Source organism: Fusarium vanettenii, assembly GCF_000151355.1.
Source record: "Fusarium vanettenii 77-13-4 chromosome 9 genomic scaffold NECHAsca_6_chr9_2_0, whole genome shotgun sequence".
In the NCBI taxonomy this organism is placed as follows: Eukaryota; Fungi; Ascomycota; class Sordariomycetes; order Hypocreales; family Nectriaceae; genus Fusarium; species Fusarium vanettenii.
Window position 1 is genome coordinate 2,142,312 of NW_003315877.1, and position 15,598 is coordinate 2,157,909.

At 51.8% G+C, this 15,598-nt stretch overlaps 8 protein-coding genes across 8 annotated transcripts; 5 read left to right on the plus strand and 3 right to left on the minus strand.

The window, feature by feature from the left end:
• Nucleotides 1-211: 211 nt before the first annotated feature.
• Nucleotides 212-1,471, plus strand: NECHADRAFT_49049 (uncharacterized protein; the record flags this gene model as incomplete). The annotated part of the gene is made up of 1 exon (XM_003050208.1): nt 212-1,471. The coding sequence occupies one exon, from the start codon at nt 212-214 to the stop codon at nt 1,469-1,471; it is 1,260 nt and encodes a 419-aa protein (XP_003050254.1).
• Nucleotides 1,472-1,569: 98 nt separating this feature from the next.
• On the minus strand, nt 1,570-1,965 carry NECHADRAFT_85193 (uncharacterized protein; the record flags this gene model as incomplete). Its single annotated transcript, XM_003050610.1, has 3 exons — nt 1,570-1,682; nt 1,727-1,773; nt 1,820-1,965. The coding sequence occupies 3 exons, from the start codon at nt 1,963-1,965 to the stop codon at nt 1,570-1,572; spliced, it is 306 nt and encodes a 101-aa protein (XP_003050656.1).
• A 226-nt stretch (nt 1,966-2,191) lies between these two features.
• NECHADRAFT_85194 (uncharacterized protein) lies at nt 2,192-3,461 on the minus strand (the record flags this gene model as incomplete). The annotated part of the gene is made up of 2 exons (XM_003050611.1): nt 2,192-2,459; nt 2,530-3,461. The coding sequence occupies 2 exons, from the start codon at nt 3,459-3,461 to the stop codon at nt 2,192-2,194; spliced, it is 1,200 nt and encodes a 399-aa protein (XP_003050657.1).
• A 469-nt stretch (nt 3,462-3,930) lies between these two features.
• Nucleotides 3,931-4,781, plus strand: NECHADRAFT_85195 (uncharacterized protein; the record flags this gene model as incomplete). The annotated part of the gene is made up of 3 exons (XM_003050209.1): nt 3,931-3,982; nt 4,057-4,141; nt 4,250-4,781. 3 exons carry the CDS (start codon nt 3,931-3,933, stop codon nt 4,779-4,781), a joined length of 669 nt encoding a protein of 222 aa, XP_003050255.1.
• A 779-nt stretch (nt 4,782-5,560) lies between these two features.
• NECHADRAFT_85196 (uncharacterized protein) lies at nt 5,561-8,328 on the plus strand (the record flags this gene model as incomplete). The annotated part of the gene is made up of 3 exons (XM_003050210.1): nt 5,561-7,438; nt 7,496-7,525; nt 7,591-8,328. 3 exons carry the CDS (start codon nt 5,561-5,563, stop codon nt 8,326-8,328), a joined length of 2,646 nt encoding a protein of 881 aa, XP_003050256.1.
• A 1,905-nt stretch (nt 8,329-10,233) lies between these two features.
• NECHADRAFT_85197 (uncharacterized protein) lies at nt 10,234-10,950 on the plus strand (the record flags this gene model as incomplete). The annotated part of the gene is made up of 1 exon (XM_003050211.1): nt 10,234-10,950. The coding sequence occupies one exon, from the start codon at nt 10,234-10,236 to the stop codon at nt 10,948-10,950; it is 717 nt and encodes a 238-aa protein (XP_003050257.1).
• A 539-nt stretch (nt 10,951-11,489) lies between these two features.
• Nucleotides 11,490-13,697, minus strand: NECHADRAFT_49000 (uncharacterized protein; the record flags this gene model as incomplete). The annotated part of the gene is made up of 3 exons (XM_003050612.1): nt 11,490-12,279; nt 12,330-13,103; nt 13,198-13,697. The coding sequence occupies 3 exons, from the start codon at nt 13,695-13,697 to the stop codon at nt 11,490-11,492; spliced, it is 2,064 nt and encodes a 687-aa protein (XP_003050658.1).
• Nucleotides 13,698-14,371: 674 nt separating this feature from the next.
• NECHADRAFT_48742 (uncharacterized protein) lies at nt 14,372-15,318 on the plus strand (the record flags this gene model as incomplete). The annotated part of the gene is made up of 5 exons (XM_003050212.1): nt 14,372-14,485; nt 14,538-14,666; nt 14,718-14,940; nt 14,993-15,109; nt 15,164-15,318. The coding sequence occupies 5 exons, from the start codon at nt 14,372-14,374 to the stop codon at nt 15,316-15,318; spliced, it is 738 nt and encodes a 245-aa protein (XP_003050258.1).
• Nucleotides 15,319-15,598: the final 280 nt, after the last annotated feature.

Genomic DNA, 15,598 nt, shown 5'->3' on the forward strand with positions numbered 1-15,598 from the left:
TACGTTGCATTTGTTATTACTTACGAAGCCATCGCGATGTCTAACGTAAATACCTAAATCGTTGACGGGGCGCTAAATTTGCCAGGGTCTGACCATTCGACACTGACCGACTGGCGACTGTGTCCTGAGGAGGCGAATATTCCGGTGTCTAGGCAGACGTTCGCTCTTGCATCTATGGCTTTGAGGTGATCAGTATTCAAGATATTGCATCATGGCTAGATGGTCGCTCTGGCTGGTGAGCCTTGCAGCTCTATCGGCCGCCTCAATCACGGTTCGAGTCTCAGATGTTGAGCCCATTCCTCTCCGAACCGAAGGCATCGCCAAGTCAGTAGACGATCTCTTTCGTCGCAGCTGTCCTGAAGAAGTCAACAAAAACTCCCAAGATCCCCAACATTCGCTCCTCTTGTCATCGTTCAAAGACCTCGAGAACACGTACCCCTCATCCGATGGCTTCATCCATGGGGCACTTGACGCATGGGCGCATCATCAACATCTCCAACTTCGCCCCGACGAGGTCTGGTTTGAGATTCTCACCCAACTCAACTTTTACATGGGCGCGCACGCCGAAGATTTGAGAGACTTGTTTGTTTCGCATGCAAAGAAGGAAGAGATCCTCGTCAAGGAGGTTTCGTGGGAGAACATCATCGCCGCTTTTGGGGGCGAGATTCAGAAGAGGGTCAAGACGGAGTGGCTGCTTGATTGGATCATGCCTGGGTTCAGTACTACTACGAAGGATGACGAGGTTACTGCTACGGTTTTGATGATGGGGTTGATGCAGTATTTCTTTGAGTTTGAAGGCATGATTGTTTGTGGGATACCCAGTGTGACGCTTCTTGGTGAGAGAGAGGATTGGGCTCGGTTGCTTGACAAGATTGATCGTTTGAAGGATTTCGGTCAAGAGCCTACTCGGTTCGCAAAGAATCTGCGTCCTATCCTCACACGCTTCGTTGGAACTTGGGATCATCCGGAGAGCGAAGAGACGAAATCATTCTGGGAGCAGATTGTCCGGGCAAAGAAGAAGTTTTCTTGTGGCGAAGGAGCTGTGGAATGGGATGTTTCGGGATGGATCACTGGGTTTCTTCACTTTCAGCGATCTGGGGCGCCGAGGATTGATCCGAGGGAAGAGGTCTGGGTTGGTAAGGATTCTGTCGTTTTGGATGGTGTCGTTTACGAGTCTGAGGCGATGGAGGATATCACGATTGGGTATGCCAAGGCACCGCTCAAGATGAAAGACCATCCAACTCCCGGGACAGATACAATGGCGTATCTCCTAGCGGGAAATGTTGGAGTTGAGAAGAAGGAAGAGGAGGGAAGAGTCACGGCAAGGCCAGTCAGTGGATGGTTCATGTACACACCCGCAGACGCCAACTCTACGGCTGGGCCTTTGTTCGGAAATCGTAGGGAGTTGGAGGTCATCGCAGAGGGAATCGACACATGTAAAGGCACCAAAGTCGCGAGACCAGATCTGTAGAAGGAGATTTGGTTGATCAAGCTATGTATAGGTTCAAGTCCATTGGGAAACTACCGAGGTCATGCAATAACAATATTTTCATTCAGAATGTTTCCTGATTAACAGCAGTATCCGGGGATGGCACCGACTGTGTCTCCCAGGAATCCCCAGGGAGGGTCACAGCCGGTTCCACCACCCTGCTTGTTCTCCTTGTTGAAGAGGTAGTATTTGCCTATAGAGTTAGTGTAAGTTGGGATGTGAGGGGGTTGGACTTACCGTCGAGGCAGCGACACATGCTTGGGACGCAGCAACCAGGGGCTTGGCTGGGAATTGTTAGAGGACGTCTTGGGTTGAGAAGGGCAGACTTACTAGGGCTTGCAGCCACTGTCAGGGTCGATAGGCTCGACGACGACTGACGCGGCGTCAATTGGTTCGACAACAACTGGCTGAGGAGGAGGAAGGGCAAGGCCGAGACGGCCGAGGAAAATGACGGAGGCAAAGAGAGCGACCTTCATGGTGTTCAATGTAGTTGACTTGAGTTTGGCTTGATGTTTTTATGAGTTGTGGATGAGTTTTTAAACGGCAGCATCGTGGATAGATATACTTTTCACGATGGCTTATTTTTAACCCTTCGAGATAATAATATCTCGTCCTTTCAACCAAGATAGCCTACGAGCTCTCTCGTGACACTGACGCTCAAAGCGCACGTTCACCTCTCTCAAAGAACGAAACCGAGTCCTTTCACGTAGACACACCCTCCCTGCAGACAGGTTTTAAAAACGGAAACACCTCTCCTGCTTCTTTGTCCACACTCCAGTTCTCAGGTGTGCTGATGTGCTTCTCAAATACTGAACTCAGGCGGTAGCTGCGGCCGTCTTCGCAGGGCTCGAGGATTGATCGTGGGTCGGTGTGTGGCCAATTTACGTTGAGGGACTTTGAGACTATGGCGCGGTATTCGTTGAAGCGGGACCAGTCCATTTGTTGGATTACTGCATCGCGGACTTGAGGCCTGTAGTTGTTAGTGTTTGATGTTTTAGGTGTTCATCTCTGTTAGATGTTCATTTGGTCAAAGGACATACCAGATTATCACGTCGATCCACGCCGGATGCGGCACACTCGTCTGTAATTTGGTAGGCCGTATAAAGGCCGGGAGTTGTTCATAGCTCTCTTTTGTGCGACAAATGTACCAACGCAATAGATGCGAAAGAACAAACAGGAAGCCCACGCGCGGGAGGAGAGATTGCAAGGGCGAACGTTGAACCTGTGCGGCTGCGGCGTCTGAAATAGAACAGCTCTGTGGGTCTGGTGGTTTTCCTGCTCGAAAGAGTGACGAGATGCTTGGAAAGGGTGCTGTTGTTTGGCGGAGGCCGTGGCGACGGAATGTATCAGTTGTTGTGAGGATTACCACGTCGAGTTGGGTTGTTGCTGAGAGGAGGAGGGGGATGGATTTCCAGACTGGAGAGGATTGAGGGATGTTGAAGTTGAAGTGGTTGGACCAGGGGAGTGGTCTTGATGGGGATCCGAGGGGTTGGGTGTAGTTGTAGACTGGGGTTGGTGGTATGTCGAGGTCCCAGGATGTATCTGAGAGACTTGAGTCGAGAGGAGGTAGGTCAAAGTCGGCGTATGAGCTGAGACTTGGATCATAGTCAAGTGAAGGAAGCGTTCCATACGGCTGGAGAACATCTTCTTCCACCTCGTCTTCAATCCACTCAACACCCTTTTCCTCTTCTGTTACTGCAGGCGGAAGCAACCTCAACGCAGTAAAAGTATCCGACCAAGATTTCTCCCTCGCCTGCGACCCCTGCAGTTCTCGTCTTGTGGCCTCGAGTTCTCTTGTCAGAGCCTCAACGTGCTGTTGCAACTGCTCAAGCTTGGTCTTGCGCTTGGCGCGGCAATAGCGCTGATTCTCTCGGTCAATGGAGCGCTTGCTCTCAATCTGCGAAGGGGTCATGTTTGCGACGCGACGACTTGCGTTGGCTAGCTCGCGTTTAGAGATGGAGTCTGGCGGCATGATGATCTTCAGTGGAGTTTCAAAGGATTAATATGTTTTAAATCTAGAACTTTTGTTATGGGGAATGAACCATTCAATTCATGGGTAATGTCGCTGCTTGTTAAATGGGGTTCGGCTATTGCGAGAGAGGGGATGGCGATTGCGTCAGCCTGTGCCCAGGGAAAAGACGCCATATGGACTCGATGTTATTCGCCTTTTGGGATCCGGAACGTCGGGACTTGATGTGATTGCGTATAAAGCTAATGCAGTCGCTTATCTTGGGAATCTTGGGTGCCATTCGGAGATGGTGTTTGGATTGAGGACGGTCGTGATCACTGCCGTACAGTTAGGTAAGCACAGCGTGAGTGTTGTAGGATTTATGATGATACTTATTGAATGATGGTTAAGAGTCTTATTTACTCTTTGTCAACTATACGCGCATTCTTAGTAGAGGCTCTCAGATTGGGTCGGAGGAGTCGCCCAAGCCGTCATGACGCAGTTGACAGCGTATCTCGCCGTATTGGGTCTTCCCATCTGTTCAGGTACGATGAATTCACCTTGTTGGGTACTTGGTCTTGTTATTCTTCTAATGGGGCATTGCCTTGTAAATCTCCAGTCTCAGCCATGGCCTTCTGCCTACTTGGGCCATTGATGTCAATGATCAATCGGGCAGTGTCAAGGACCGTAGCGAACTGGCAACGGTCAGTGGCAGCAAAAGTCCAAGTTATTACTCTTTTTTTTCTTCTCCACGACTTTCCCCCCCCCTTCTTCATCACCGACCAAAGTTTTCTTCCTACGTCTACCGCCAGCTTGACTCTCCTCACTACAATGTTTGAAGAACGCTTTACCAGAGTCGTAGGCTATGCACCCATCGAATTCGTCCAAGGTCCAAAGGCGGGCGGTGCCTTCTATCCAAAAGACCATGCGATTCCCGGCCTTACAGACCGACAAGCCATGTGGAACGGCGCTGGCCTTCCGCCCACCGACACACCGTTCGAGATCGAACTGCCTGCCGACTTCAATTTCGGCAAGTATATTTGGGGAACCCACGGTGCTGAATGGGCTGCAATTCAAAAGGCAGGAAGATTTAAGGATGAGCTTCGGTTCACGTGGGCATACAAGCACGCCATCCCCGACGGCCACCCATTTGTTGGAGATGTCTCCCACGCCGGGATCGCCAAGGTCCCCCGAGTCTTGGTACTCGGGTATGTCATAGACCCCGACTCGGACTTTGGAGTTTGGAACGACGACCTGATGACCTTCTGGCGCATGGTGGCCTGTTGGTGGGCTAGTTTTTGCCTGGGAAAGGACATCTCTCTCTGGGAGTTTCTCTGTGGCTAGAAGCCGGATCGAGATCTCGGTGTGATGGAAGGGATGACAGACCAAGAATTCTACCCATGGGTAGCTTCCTTGAAGCCATTGTGAGTCGGGAATAACATCTGAATTGAACGGAACTGACAATCTGTAGGGAAGTTTCGTCCAGTGGAAAGCACGTTGACCACGCTCAACAAACAATGCCAGCCAACAAGAGACGACTGCTCGGCAACGGTGACTTCACCGAATTGTATTGACCGGGGAGACGATGGGTCATGGATGGACAGTGATTGCTTGACGACTTCCACTACACCCGTTCGTCGACAATATGGCCTTACATTGTGGCACGGACGTTCTGGAAGATCGGTGCTTAGGGTAGAGGTGGGATGGATCAAGGTCAACTCTCTTCAGTACATATACCAAGACATCTGCTGATGAGCGTAACGGCACGGTTACTTTTGTGATGGCGTATCTGTTGCCAACATTACCTTAGCTTGGCTTCGCTTGTGTTTGTGAGCAGGTTGGGAGGATGTCTGTTGCAATGGAATGGATGGCTATGTCAGGAATGCCCTTGTACGGTACTTTGGCGGAGCTAAGCTAATGTGCGACCATAAACAAGGCGTCAAGCTGCCTCATGGAGCATAGCCACAGTCTGCCTAACGTTACTTGCCACACCGCGAGGCAGAGCTGAACCCCCGCCGAAACTTTGTGCTTCCGCCAGGTATATCACGCTCCGATCGTCCAAGCTGAATATCATGCAATTGAACTGATATCATGAGCGACTTGACCCGACGGGCATCTGGACCATGCTCTGCTCAGCCTGCAAAGACATCTTTTCTCGTCCACGAAGGCTCGCTTACGGAAGCATACATCCATGGGAGCAGACACCACTGTCCTTTCGCCTGGCTCTCCAGGCAGGATGTCATCTCTGCCATCTTATCGACGCGAGCCGCGGATACGATTCCGCGAGAAGTGAATCATTTCCACTCGGCATCAGCTACTCATTTAGACCACTCAACCCCAAGTGGGCGCGTTATGGGACCGGCATGAAGTGGTACACCTATCAGTCCCGATGTGCAGATGAGGTCGGAGAAATGGACGAGTATCTACGCGGGTGGGAACAAGATCCCACGCCCAACGGACTAGGCCGACTCCTTGCCACGGATTCCGCGAGAGTCCCTGACGAGGCTGCCAAGTCCTGGGTAGTGCTGCGGTTCTACGGGTGCGAGGACATTGTGCTGCCGATAGAACTCTCCATTCCCGACGACAATCTCGAGGATCTGGCCCAGCGGAACCTCCATACCCAAACAACGACTGGACATCCAGAGACGCTTCAGCTCGCCAAAGAATGGCTGTGGAGCTGTCTCGACAGCCACCCCTCCTGTGGTCCTCGCTATCCCTCCACCGAGGACTTCGTCCCAACTCGGCTGCTCGACATCGGCACTATCGAGTCACCACTTCTTCGTCTCGTCTCGGGCGCTTCACTGGATCCAAAATCTCGCTGGGTGGCACTCAGCCACCGATGGGCCACGAATCAAATACACATCCTCAGGTCTTCAAAAGTCGCTGCATACCACATCGCCATTCCCCCCTCTGAAGTATCCCCTACCATCCGCGATGCCACCCACGTGACACGCGCTTTGGGGATCCGATACCTCTGGGTTGACTGCATGTGCATCATCCAAGACGACGGCAGCGCAGACTGGGCAAGAGAATCCAACACCATGTCCAAGATTTACGGGCGCTCAACATGCACCATCGCCGCGGCGACCACCGCAGCCGCAGCCGCACCCGCTACCGCCGACACTGAAAGCGAAGCACGAGGCGGCGGTGGATTCTTCGCGGAGAGGAGCCCCTACCGTGTCCGCCCCTGTGTTATCCGCAACCCCTTCAAATCTGGCGACTCCCGCTACCAATTCAACGTCATGCCCCCCTACCTCAACCGGCTGCACGACGAGAACGTCCGCTCATCCGAGTGGTTCAAGCGCGGCTGGGTCTTTCAGGAGCGCATGCTCGCGCCGCGGCTACTGGTATTCTCAGACACCCAAATCCTATGGGGATGTTCATACCTGCAGGCAGCCGAGTCGTGGCCTAGAGGAAAAACCGCGGAGAACTACATTGATAGATTCGAGAGTGTGGCTACTGAGAGGAAGAGGTTGCAGCAATTGCTTCATCAGGAAACTGGGGTCAGGAAGAACCACAAGGCGTGGTGGACGTTTCTGAGGGATTATATGGCGAGTGAGTTGACTGTCAGGTCGGATAGACTGCCTGCTATTAGCGGCGTGGCGGCGCTGGTGGAGGGGCTGTCAGGGGAGAGATACTGCGGCGGCCTTTGGATCACAGCGGAGGATCTGCCGGAGGCGTTGCTTTGGCAGGTGGGGAATAAGAATGTGAGACGGAGACCACCTGAGTATAGGGCGCCATCATTTTCGTGGGCAAAGGTGGAAGGTGAGATCTGTCTTAAGACGGGGGACTTGAAGAGGACCTCGACCAGTTTGGTACGAGTTATAGAGGGGTTGCAGCTCGAGGACGCAGAGCTCAGTGGGAATACGACTGGGAGGAATGTCAGAGAGGCGTTGAGAATGGAGGGAATCTTGTTGCCGGCTTCGGTTCTGACGTCGTCTGACGGGGGAATCGATCATCGGATACTGACGAGGGAAGCTGGGGTCGAGCAGGCGTCGATTGTGAGTACAGTTTCTACCGAGTTGCTCATGGATGAGACTTGACTGACGCAATCCAAGATCCAAAAGGAACTTGAGTACGCCCAATCGGTAAGCGAGTCACTCACTCGCCCTCCTTGATGATTTCGACAACAAAGCTGACTTGACCATCACAGCGCCGAGGACAGATCGAAGCCAACGTCACAGCCACAATCACAGTTGCCAGAAAGAGAGCCTCTAGATTCCGTACGTGGATCACCACAAGAATTAGCCACATATGGGAATCATATCTTCGCTGGGTCCTACTCGTCATCGGCACCCCGATCCTCTTCGTTCTGGCCGTCGCCGCCTTCGGTCTTGCGATTGGTCTCGCCGCTGCCATAGCCGGCCTTGCTATTGTAGTGGTCCCCGTCGGAGCTGCCCTCTATTTCTCCGTCAGATTCTGCTCCAACTGCTGGACCATGTACCTCTATCCCTACTTCTTCGCGGAACATATTCGTCGGGAAGAGGCCGCGAGGGTGCGCGAGAAAATGGCACACGAAGAGGACATGCGCCGCAGGCAGCGTAAGGCGGAAGAGAGAGCCGAGAGGGTGTTTGCGGATTTGGAACGAGGCGTGCGGTTCGAGGACCCGATGTCGTTGGTTGAAGCAGGTCGCAAGTTGAATCAGAATGCAACGGAGGACATGCCTGTCAAGATTTATTTACGCTCAGACTTTCTGCTTTCTGATAGACAGGTGATGGAGGTTTTTGTCCTTCCGGTTCTCCGTAAGGGTAAATCGGTCGAGGGCCTGGTTGTTTGCTTGGTTGGATTGTCGGGTGACCGGTATGAGCGGCTTGGGACATTTGAGATGTCGGATACCGAGGTTGCAAAGTTTCCTCACCCGAAGGGAGACGTGAGGTTTCTTCTTGTTTAACGCGGTATCTTTGTCGCCATGAGTGGTCATGGAATGTTGAGTCCCAAGACCAGCTCGAAAGACAGCCTCAACACGGAGAGGAAAATATTGGGTTAGGGTTCCAACCAGACTTCTAGCAGCTGCAGGTACCAAAAGATACCCAAAGATTGACAGTGTCTTTGGCCGGTTTGACGGGGTAAGGATAATGCGGAACTGTGACATCAAGTCCTTGAATGGTGGGAAGCGTGACGAGAGACGGCCGGTCCCTTGTCTTGTTGGTAGCGATCTAAAGAGGATCTACTACGGCCAATCCAAGGACACGTATTTGGCGCTTCCACTAAAGCATTGGACAGGTAATGTGAAATAGTACAGGCACTTATTCTTCGAGTCCCTGGGGGACCATGACGACTGCTGATTCTGGCTCTGGGTTAACGTTGGCGATACCCCAGCACTTCGTGCTTCTCTCCACCGCCAATCTGCGCTCCCTTTCAAGGCACTTTGAGAGCTGCATCTTTACTGATTTTTATGATAGAAACAAGGTCAACTCTCTCAGGTACATCTATAAAGACAGCTGCTGATGATCATGACCGCATGACCGCCTTGCGATGGTGTATTCTCCCCCTGGAGGAGCCTTGTATATTGACTCTGTTCCTCCACATGACACTGTCGCCTCCAACGACAAATGACTCCATCGCGACACTCAAGTAGCCCTCATACTGATCTAGGGCCAAAGGGCACTTGGTCGCTCAGCCTCTAACTTAGGGTATTGAATCGGCGTTTTCGGCGTACTCGTCCCTTCTTCAGGTCTCTTAGGGCGTACGGCGAAACTCCGCCCTCGATCGACATGGTCTTGTCCCTTGTCGGCAAGTGGGTTATCCGTCCCTTTACCTTGCTAAACTCATGCTATATCGGTAGGGCCTTGCGCCGCTGGCCATGTCCGGAACTCGGGTCTGACGAGGCTGATCTTGAGAGTCAAGGGTCCTGCCCGCTCTGGCCATCGGGCTCTTTGATCTCAACCACCACATCTGCCATCAACATCAGCTACGTCAATAGCCACAACCCACAACCCACAACCCACAACGCCATACCCGACCTCGCTCTCCATTTATTCACTGCATAATTCATCTGTACTCCGTATCCGTTGGCCATCCGCCCCGTGAAATGACATGTCGAATTGACTTTGGCCAAGAAGGACCCTTGTTTCGCTTGGCAGTCCTTGCTACGTAATGCGTCGAGGCTTGGCCAGTCGGCAAAGCCCGAGGGGATCCATAATAAAGAGGCGATGAATTGTCCCAATAGGTGGAGGATAGTTTACAGTTGGAATGGTCCGTTCAGAGTCCAGCCGAGACGGGACCGCCTGATGGACGTCAGACGAAGGGAGCAGGCATGTTGATGCAGGGACGGAAGTATGAGCTGCAGTATTTTCGCAAAGACGGTACGGATATACTGAAATTGATCAAAGCCTTAAGGCCTCGCCGTCTTGTGTTGTGACAGTCTGGCTGATAAAGGCTGACAGACGGATCTTGCAACTGCCCCATTGCCCTTCCCATTAAGGTCTTTGGGCACATATGGGCGCATTGTTCTTGGCGAAACCTTATTCTGAAATAATACTACACTGTACCTGAAATCTGACTATCTTAACATCTTGTCAATGCTATAGTTGCTCGTATCCTGGACTGCGATCTGCAATTTTCGTGTTGGCAATTATACCGACGGGAAATCCGGTTTCATGATGGGGAGAGCTGAAACTTTATTTCTCGATCGGTTCACGAGAGATCCATGCGTCTCTTAAGCATAAAAGGTTACGATAGCCTCGATGTTGAACCACCACAACTCATCTCGCCTCAGTTCCTCTCTCCACAACCACCACCTCCATTCGTATGTACTGTCCTCATTTTGGCTTGACCTAGCTAACGTCACAAGACCATGAAGTTTACACTCCCCGTCCTCGCTGCCTTGGCTCCCGCCGCCCTTGGCCAGCTGATCCAGGTTGAGGTCCGCTACAGCGACCACCAAGTCGACGTTGGAAACCTTGACCTCTTCAAGGAGACCTGGGAAAAGATCTACGCCGCTGACGGAAACGGCCGAAGCGTCGTCTCTGACACCTTCTACGACACCTTTGCTGATGGCTGCACCCACTACACAAAAGATGGCAACCGCCGTGTCAACGTCCGCATCAACGGTCAGTGGGGACGTATCCCCGACGTTGGCCTCAACGACGCCCGTGAGGCGCTGGTCAAGTCTCTCTGGGAGGTTCTCAAGGAGGTTAGCAACCCCCAGGCTTGGGACGTCTTCACCAACTGTTACGGAACAACCTGGCAAGAGGGAGTTCCCCGATGGGAGGGACCCCATGCCTGTGGAGGCAAGGATGCGACCGTCAGGTCCGAGTGCCTTTGCGATATTGGCAGCGCTCAGTGCGAGCACCACTCTTGGGCACACAAGGTTCCCTCCATGATCAAGGCGAACCTGTACCGTGATGGTGTCCTGCTGGCTGATAGCCTGGAGATTGAGTTTGCTTCGACCAACAAGGAGGAGGATGGTGGTTGTGGTGCTGTGGGCACCATTGTTAGCACTTTGGCTGGTTTCCTGCCTGGTCCTGGCTCTCTCTTTGCCACCGGCGTTGACGTCTTCTGTGGTCTCTAGGGGAGCAGTGGTTCATCGTGTACATAGATGTGCGAGAAGGGGCATTGGGTCGGGGGCTGCATGTCGAGGGAGTTGCTGGGAGATGCTTTGTAGAGGCCGTTCTATTCTTTAGCTACCATTATTTTTCAGTCTTGTATAAAACAATTTCTGTCAAGTACCTCGATTTCGACTCGCAATCTGATCGGAACAGCAGCATCCCCCAATTGCTTCCCTTCCTCAGCTTCCTTTCCTCCAACACCCTTGGCCTCACTGGGTTCAGAAAGTGATACGCTTGCCCTCATTGCCAGCACATTGACAAGTCTTACACATGAGATGGTGCGTCTTGAGTCCTGGACTGATATTTTGACACCGTTCTTGGTTCGCTACATCATCTGAACTCTGCCCATTGTCGTATTCTTCCACTTTGCCCCAGACTTCTCATATCTGCTAAAGGCTGTCGCCGTGTGATCTCAGCTTGCTCGAAAGGAACAATAGTGTGTTGGGAATCAAAGACCTGGCGCCCTCGTCAAGTCTTATTCGCTGACAGTATGGTCGAAGCTCTATGAGTATAGACCGCCTTCCTGAGGCTCCTCCACAAACCCCCCTGAAAACCCACAGTGGCCTGGCTTACCAACTACCAAATCGTCCTCGGGATGGGCCATGGCCCCCCACCGCACTGGAACGAGAGGATCTTCTGGCCGCTCAGTTCCCTCAAGACCATGACAAGCTGCCGCTATCGCCAAGCTGCAGCTTCTCACGACAGGCATGGCAGTTGGTAGTCGACGGCGGGCTGTTATAATAACAGCAAGTGCCATGATAATCCCGGCAACAAATACCGCCACAATAGCTATGGGTGAGTAGCCACAGGTTGTGATGAACTCATTTTCGAACTCGATCGGAACAATGAATATGCTCTGGGACAGCATCCAGTGCATAGTCATAGACATGAGGATCAAAGGAATGCTCCAGCGGTAGGGCAACTGCAAAAAGTATCGTGCTCTCTGCTCCCCTCTCGGTTCTGATGACACTCGTAACCCCTTTCTCTTTCGTCCAAAGTCGCTCCACTCGTGGGCTGCTAGCATGCCCGTAAAGAGGGCGTTGTATTGAAGGTATAAGCCGGAGAAGACGAGATGGGGCAGACTGGCGAGGAGAACACTCTGCGTCATTGTAAAGCTGTTGCTAGCACCGCCTCCTGTTCTCTTGATGAGGGTTAATTCTGTTACGGTACCGAAACCAAGCCTCCATAGAGTTCCTGGAATTCCCATGCCTCTTAGATCTGGAAGCTGACGGACGCTAAAGATGAGGAAGAAAAGAACCAGTGAGAGAGAGACCAAGTACCTAATGCCAGACCTCATTAGCTTAAATTTGCACTCGGATCTGCGGTTGGGAGAAGGACGCACAAGAGCATACTGGCTTTCCATCGGCGTGGGCTGACGGTCGATCCCCATAAACCCCTGTCTAGGGACCATGTCCGAGGTCCGGGCCAATGCTGGGGGTTCTTCTGCCTGATGTCATCAACTGAAGCAAGACAAAGCCCAGTCGAGAAGACATCCGGAACAGCCATGAAGGACTCGATTGCGTCGCCAAGAACGAACAAGGCTTCATATGGAGGCCTCGAGACGATGTAAAATAGCACGATAGCCTTGAGGGCATTCGAGACTAGCACAAACGCCATGAAGGTAGGGCTAAAGGTAAGTTGGCACCTTTCTTCCATTGGCTCACTGTAGCAATACTCGACCTTGTCACACCAAGGTGCCCAAGTATCTGCCGCTTTCTCCAGGGCGGGCATGTTGCCGTGGCAAGGGCCCTCGTAGCTCCCGGCGCAAGGTAAATCGCCACATATCCAGGAATAGATCTCCTCGAGACTTTGGGGGACGATGGTGATATTCTTTCGAAAGGTAGCTCTACCCTGAAACTTGGGATCCCGTGCAGTGGATGTGACGAGAATAAGATTCTGGTGGGAGGTCTGGAAGGAAGTCGCAAACCGGCGGATACACTCCAAGTTGGTGAGTTTTTGAAGCATGTTGTTAACACCCAGCCCTGTCAATGTTGTCCATTTCTCCTTAGCTTCATTGGTACGGCTATTGTTAGTGAAGGTCCAGTGGCGATTAAAGAATTTGGATTGTTCCCAGTCCAAGTTTTCTTTTTGAGAGTCGACAGTCCAAATGTCGTAGCTCACTGTTGCAAGAGATGAAAAGACGACCGAATTATAACTGGCAGTCCCAACTTAGTGCTTAGGTGTGACACGAAATAGAAATCTAGACGTACACAAGATGCAACGGCAATGACGTAACCGCCAACACAAGCCATAGACGGTATCGTTTCTTGGAAATGTGATTGAGATTGTGTGCGCTCGGTACGCCAATGTCTAGCCATTTCCCCTCAGAGTGTGCCTTGTTGATGTCGGCCCGGGTGGGGGCACAGATGCATTGCATGGCATAGTTGCTGGCGGCTAGTAGGATGGAGCTGAGAGCGTTGATTAAAAGATGTAGTCCAGAATTCCAATGGCGCATGTCTGAACACCGGCCTTCTCGAAGAACTGGGAGACCGATCATGTTCTTCTTCTTCCGTGTGGTAGCCCATATGGTGACAACGAGGTTGATGACGAAGACGACGACGCAGCTGGTGGTACCGAGGAAGAGACTGAATCTCCAGCCTGATTGGAACTGGGGTTTACGAGGTGTCTTAGACTCGGTTTGATCGCTTCTGTCGTCGGAATGGAGTAAAGCCCAACTCGATCGAGAGTGGGACAATTCACTCAGCTCCATCGCCATGGTGGAAAGATGTTGTACACATCGATGGTTGACTTAACATGGGAGTGACCATTTCATGGGTTTATAATGGTCAATCAAGTCACCTCTAACGCGGCGCCGATGCGTTATTGTTACGATGCATAGCCGCAACGCCCGGTGGGAACTTGATGCCCTACTAGGCTCACGATAGGGCTGCTTTATATAGCTCACATGTCACAGCAGATGTGGGTGAAGGATTGCAAGACCACTCGCCCCAGAGAAATTGTATGTGAGGGCCGCCCATGTTTTCTGTCACCCACGCGCCTGATAACCCAATACGGCAGGATTGTCATAGGCATGCAAGCCTCTGACCATGGCGAGGCATACGCTGACTTGGCAACTGAATCCTTCAGCTGATGGTTGGGATGCGTCGAGAGGATGTTAAAATCAGGCTCGGGACTCGGCAGAGGGGTGCTCTTGGCTGCAGGCCGAGGACCGTAGAACTAGGCTCTGGTTCCCAGGGTCTCGAGTGTAAAGTGCTTGTGTATTGTTGGTTGATGGATACTTGACATAGAGCTACCTAACTTTTGGAGTAGGGATTAGGAAAGAAGAAGACTACTCTACTAAACCTGTAAGTACGTAGGTAAGGGGAAGGTCAAGAACGAGTTGATAAGGCTGATATTGAGTTTTACCGCCCCCAAATAAGCATAATGGTGGGTTGCATCAACCGGCGGTTAAATTACACCTTATCCCCGTCCTCCAACTTTGACTGGGTGTTGATTGATGCCGAGCATGGGTTAATCTCTGACAAGGACTACTATGAGGTATTTATGCCGAGTTGACTGGACCAGAGCATACACTGACATGAAGTTCCAGTTGACCAACGCGATAGCTTCTGAAGGAGCGAGCCCGATAATTCGTGTCTCTTGGAACGAAGAGTGGATGATTAAGCGTGCTCTTGACGCTGGCTGCCATGGTGTCCTGACACCCATGTGCCATTCTGCGGTGCGTGAAAACCTGTTTCAACCAACAATTTTATTCTAAGTGCGCGGGTAGGATGATGCACGGAAGATCGTTCAGTACTCCAAGTACCCTCCACTTGGGTCTCGCGGGTACGGGCCAATGTTTGCGACTCACAGTTTCTATCGGTTGCTTGCCGGTCAGTACGACGAGAGGGCGAACAAGGACTTGCTAGTGGCTGTGCAGATTGAGTCTAGATCTGCAGTGGAAAATGTCGAGGAGATTGCAAAGGTGGAGGGGGTTGATGTTCTGCTGATAGGTGAATTTGGACCTGACGTGGGGATCGAACAGCAGACTGATTGACTCTCCAGGGCCTTTTGATCTCGCCAAGCAAATGGGAGTGACTAGAGGGTCGCCAGAGCATGAAGAAGCTATCCAGAGGACTCTCAAAGCAGCCAAGAATGCTGGGAAGAAAACTGCCATCTTTTGTAAGTCGAGGACCCTGTCACTTGATGGATGGTAGGAAGCTAATGTCATTACAGGCACGAATGGGGCTCAGGCTCGCTCTCGGGCACAAGAAGGATTTGATATGGTTTCTATAATCACTGATCTTGGAGTCTTGGAAGAGGGTATTATGCGGGAATTGGCTGTCGCCACGGATGTACGCCCACAAGAAAAGGGGCGAGACCAGTATTGAGGACATTTCATCATCACGTCCAATAGCACAACGTGCCATGGTAGCCTCGATAGATGTCAAATAAGTCTTTCATTATAACTCTATGAACCCGCTCTTGCTTCGAGGTAGCTTTATCCGAGTTATATGGTTGGACTTTCACGCCGTTATTGTAGTGAAAGCTGTCCATCGAGCCTCTGTGCTCAATGTCTTCCTCTTCTGTGAGGAGATGAGCGGCGATGAACAGTAAAGTATGCATTTGATCAGAAAATCCCTCGTTAGAGGCGACTCGTATTAATGATGG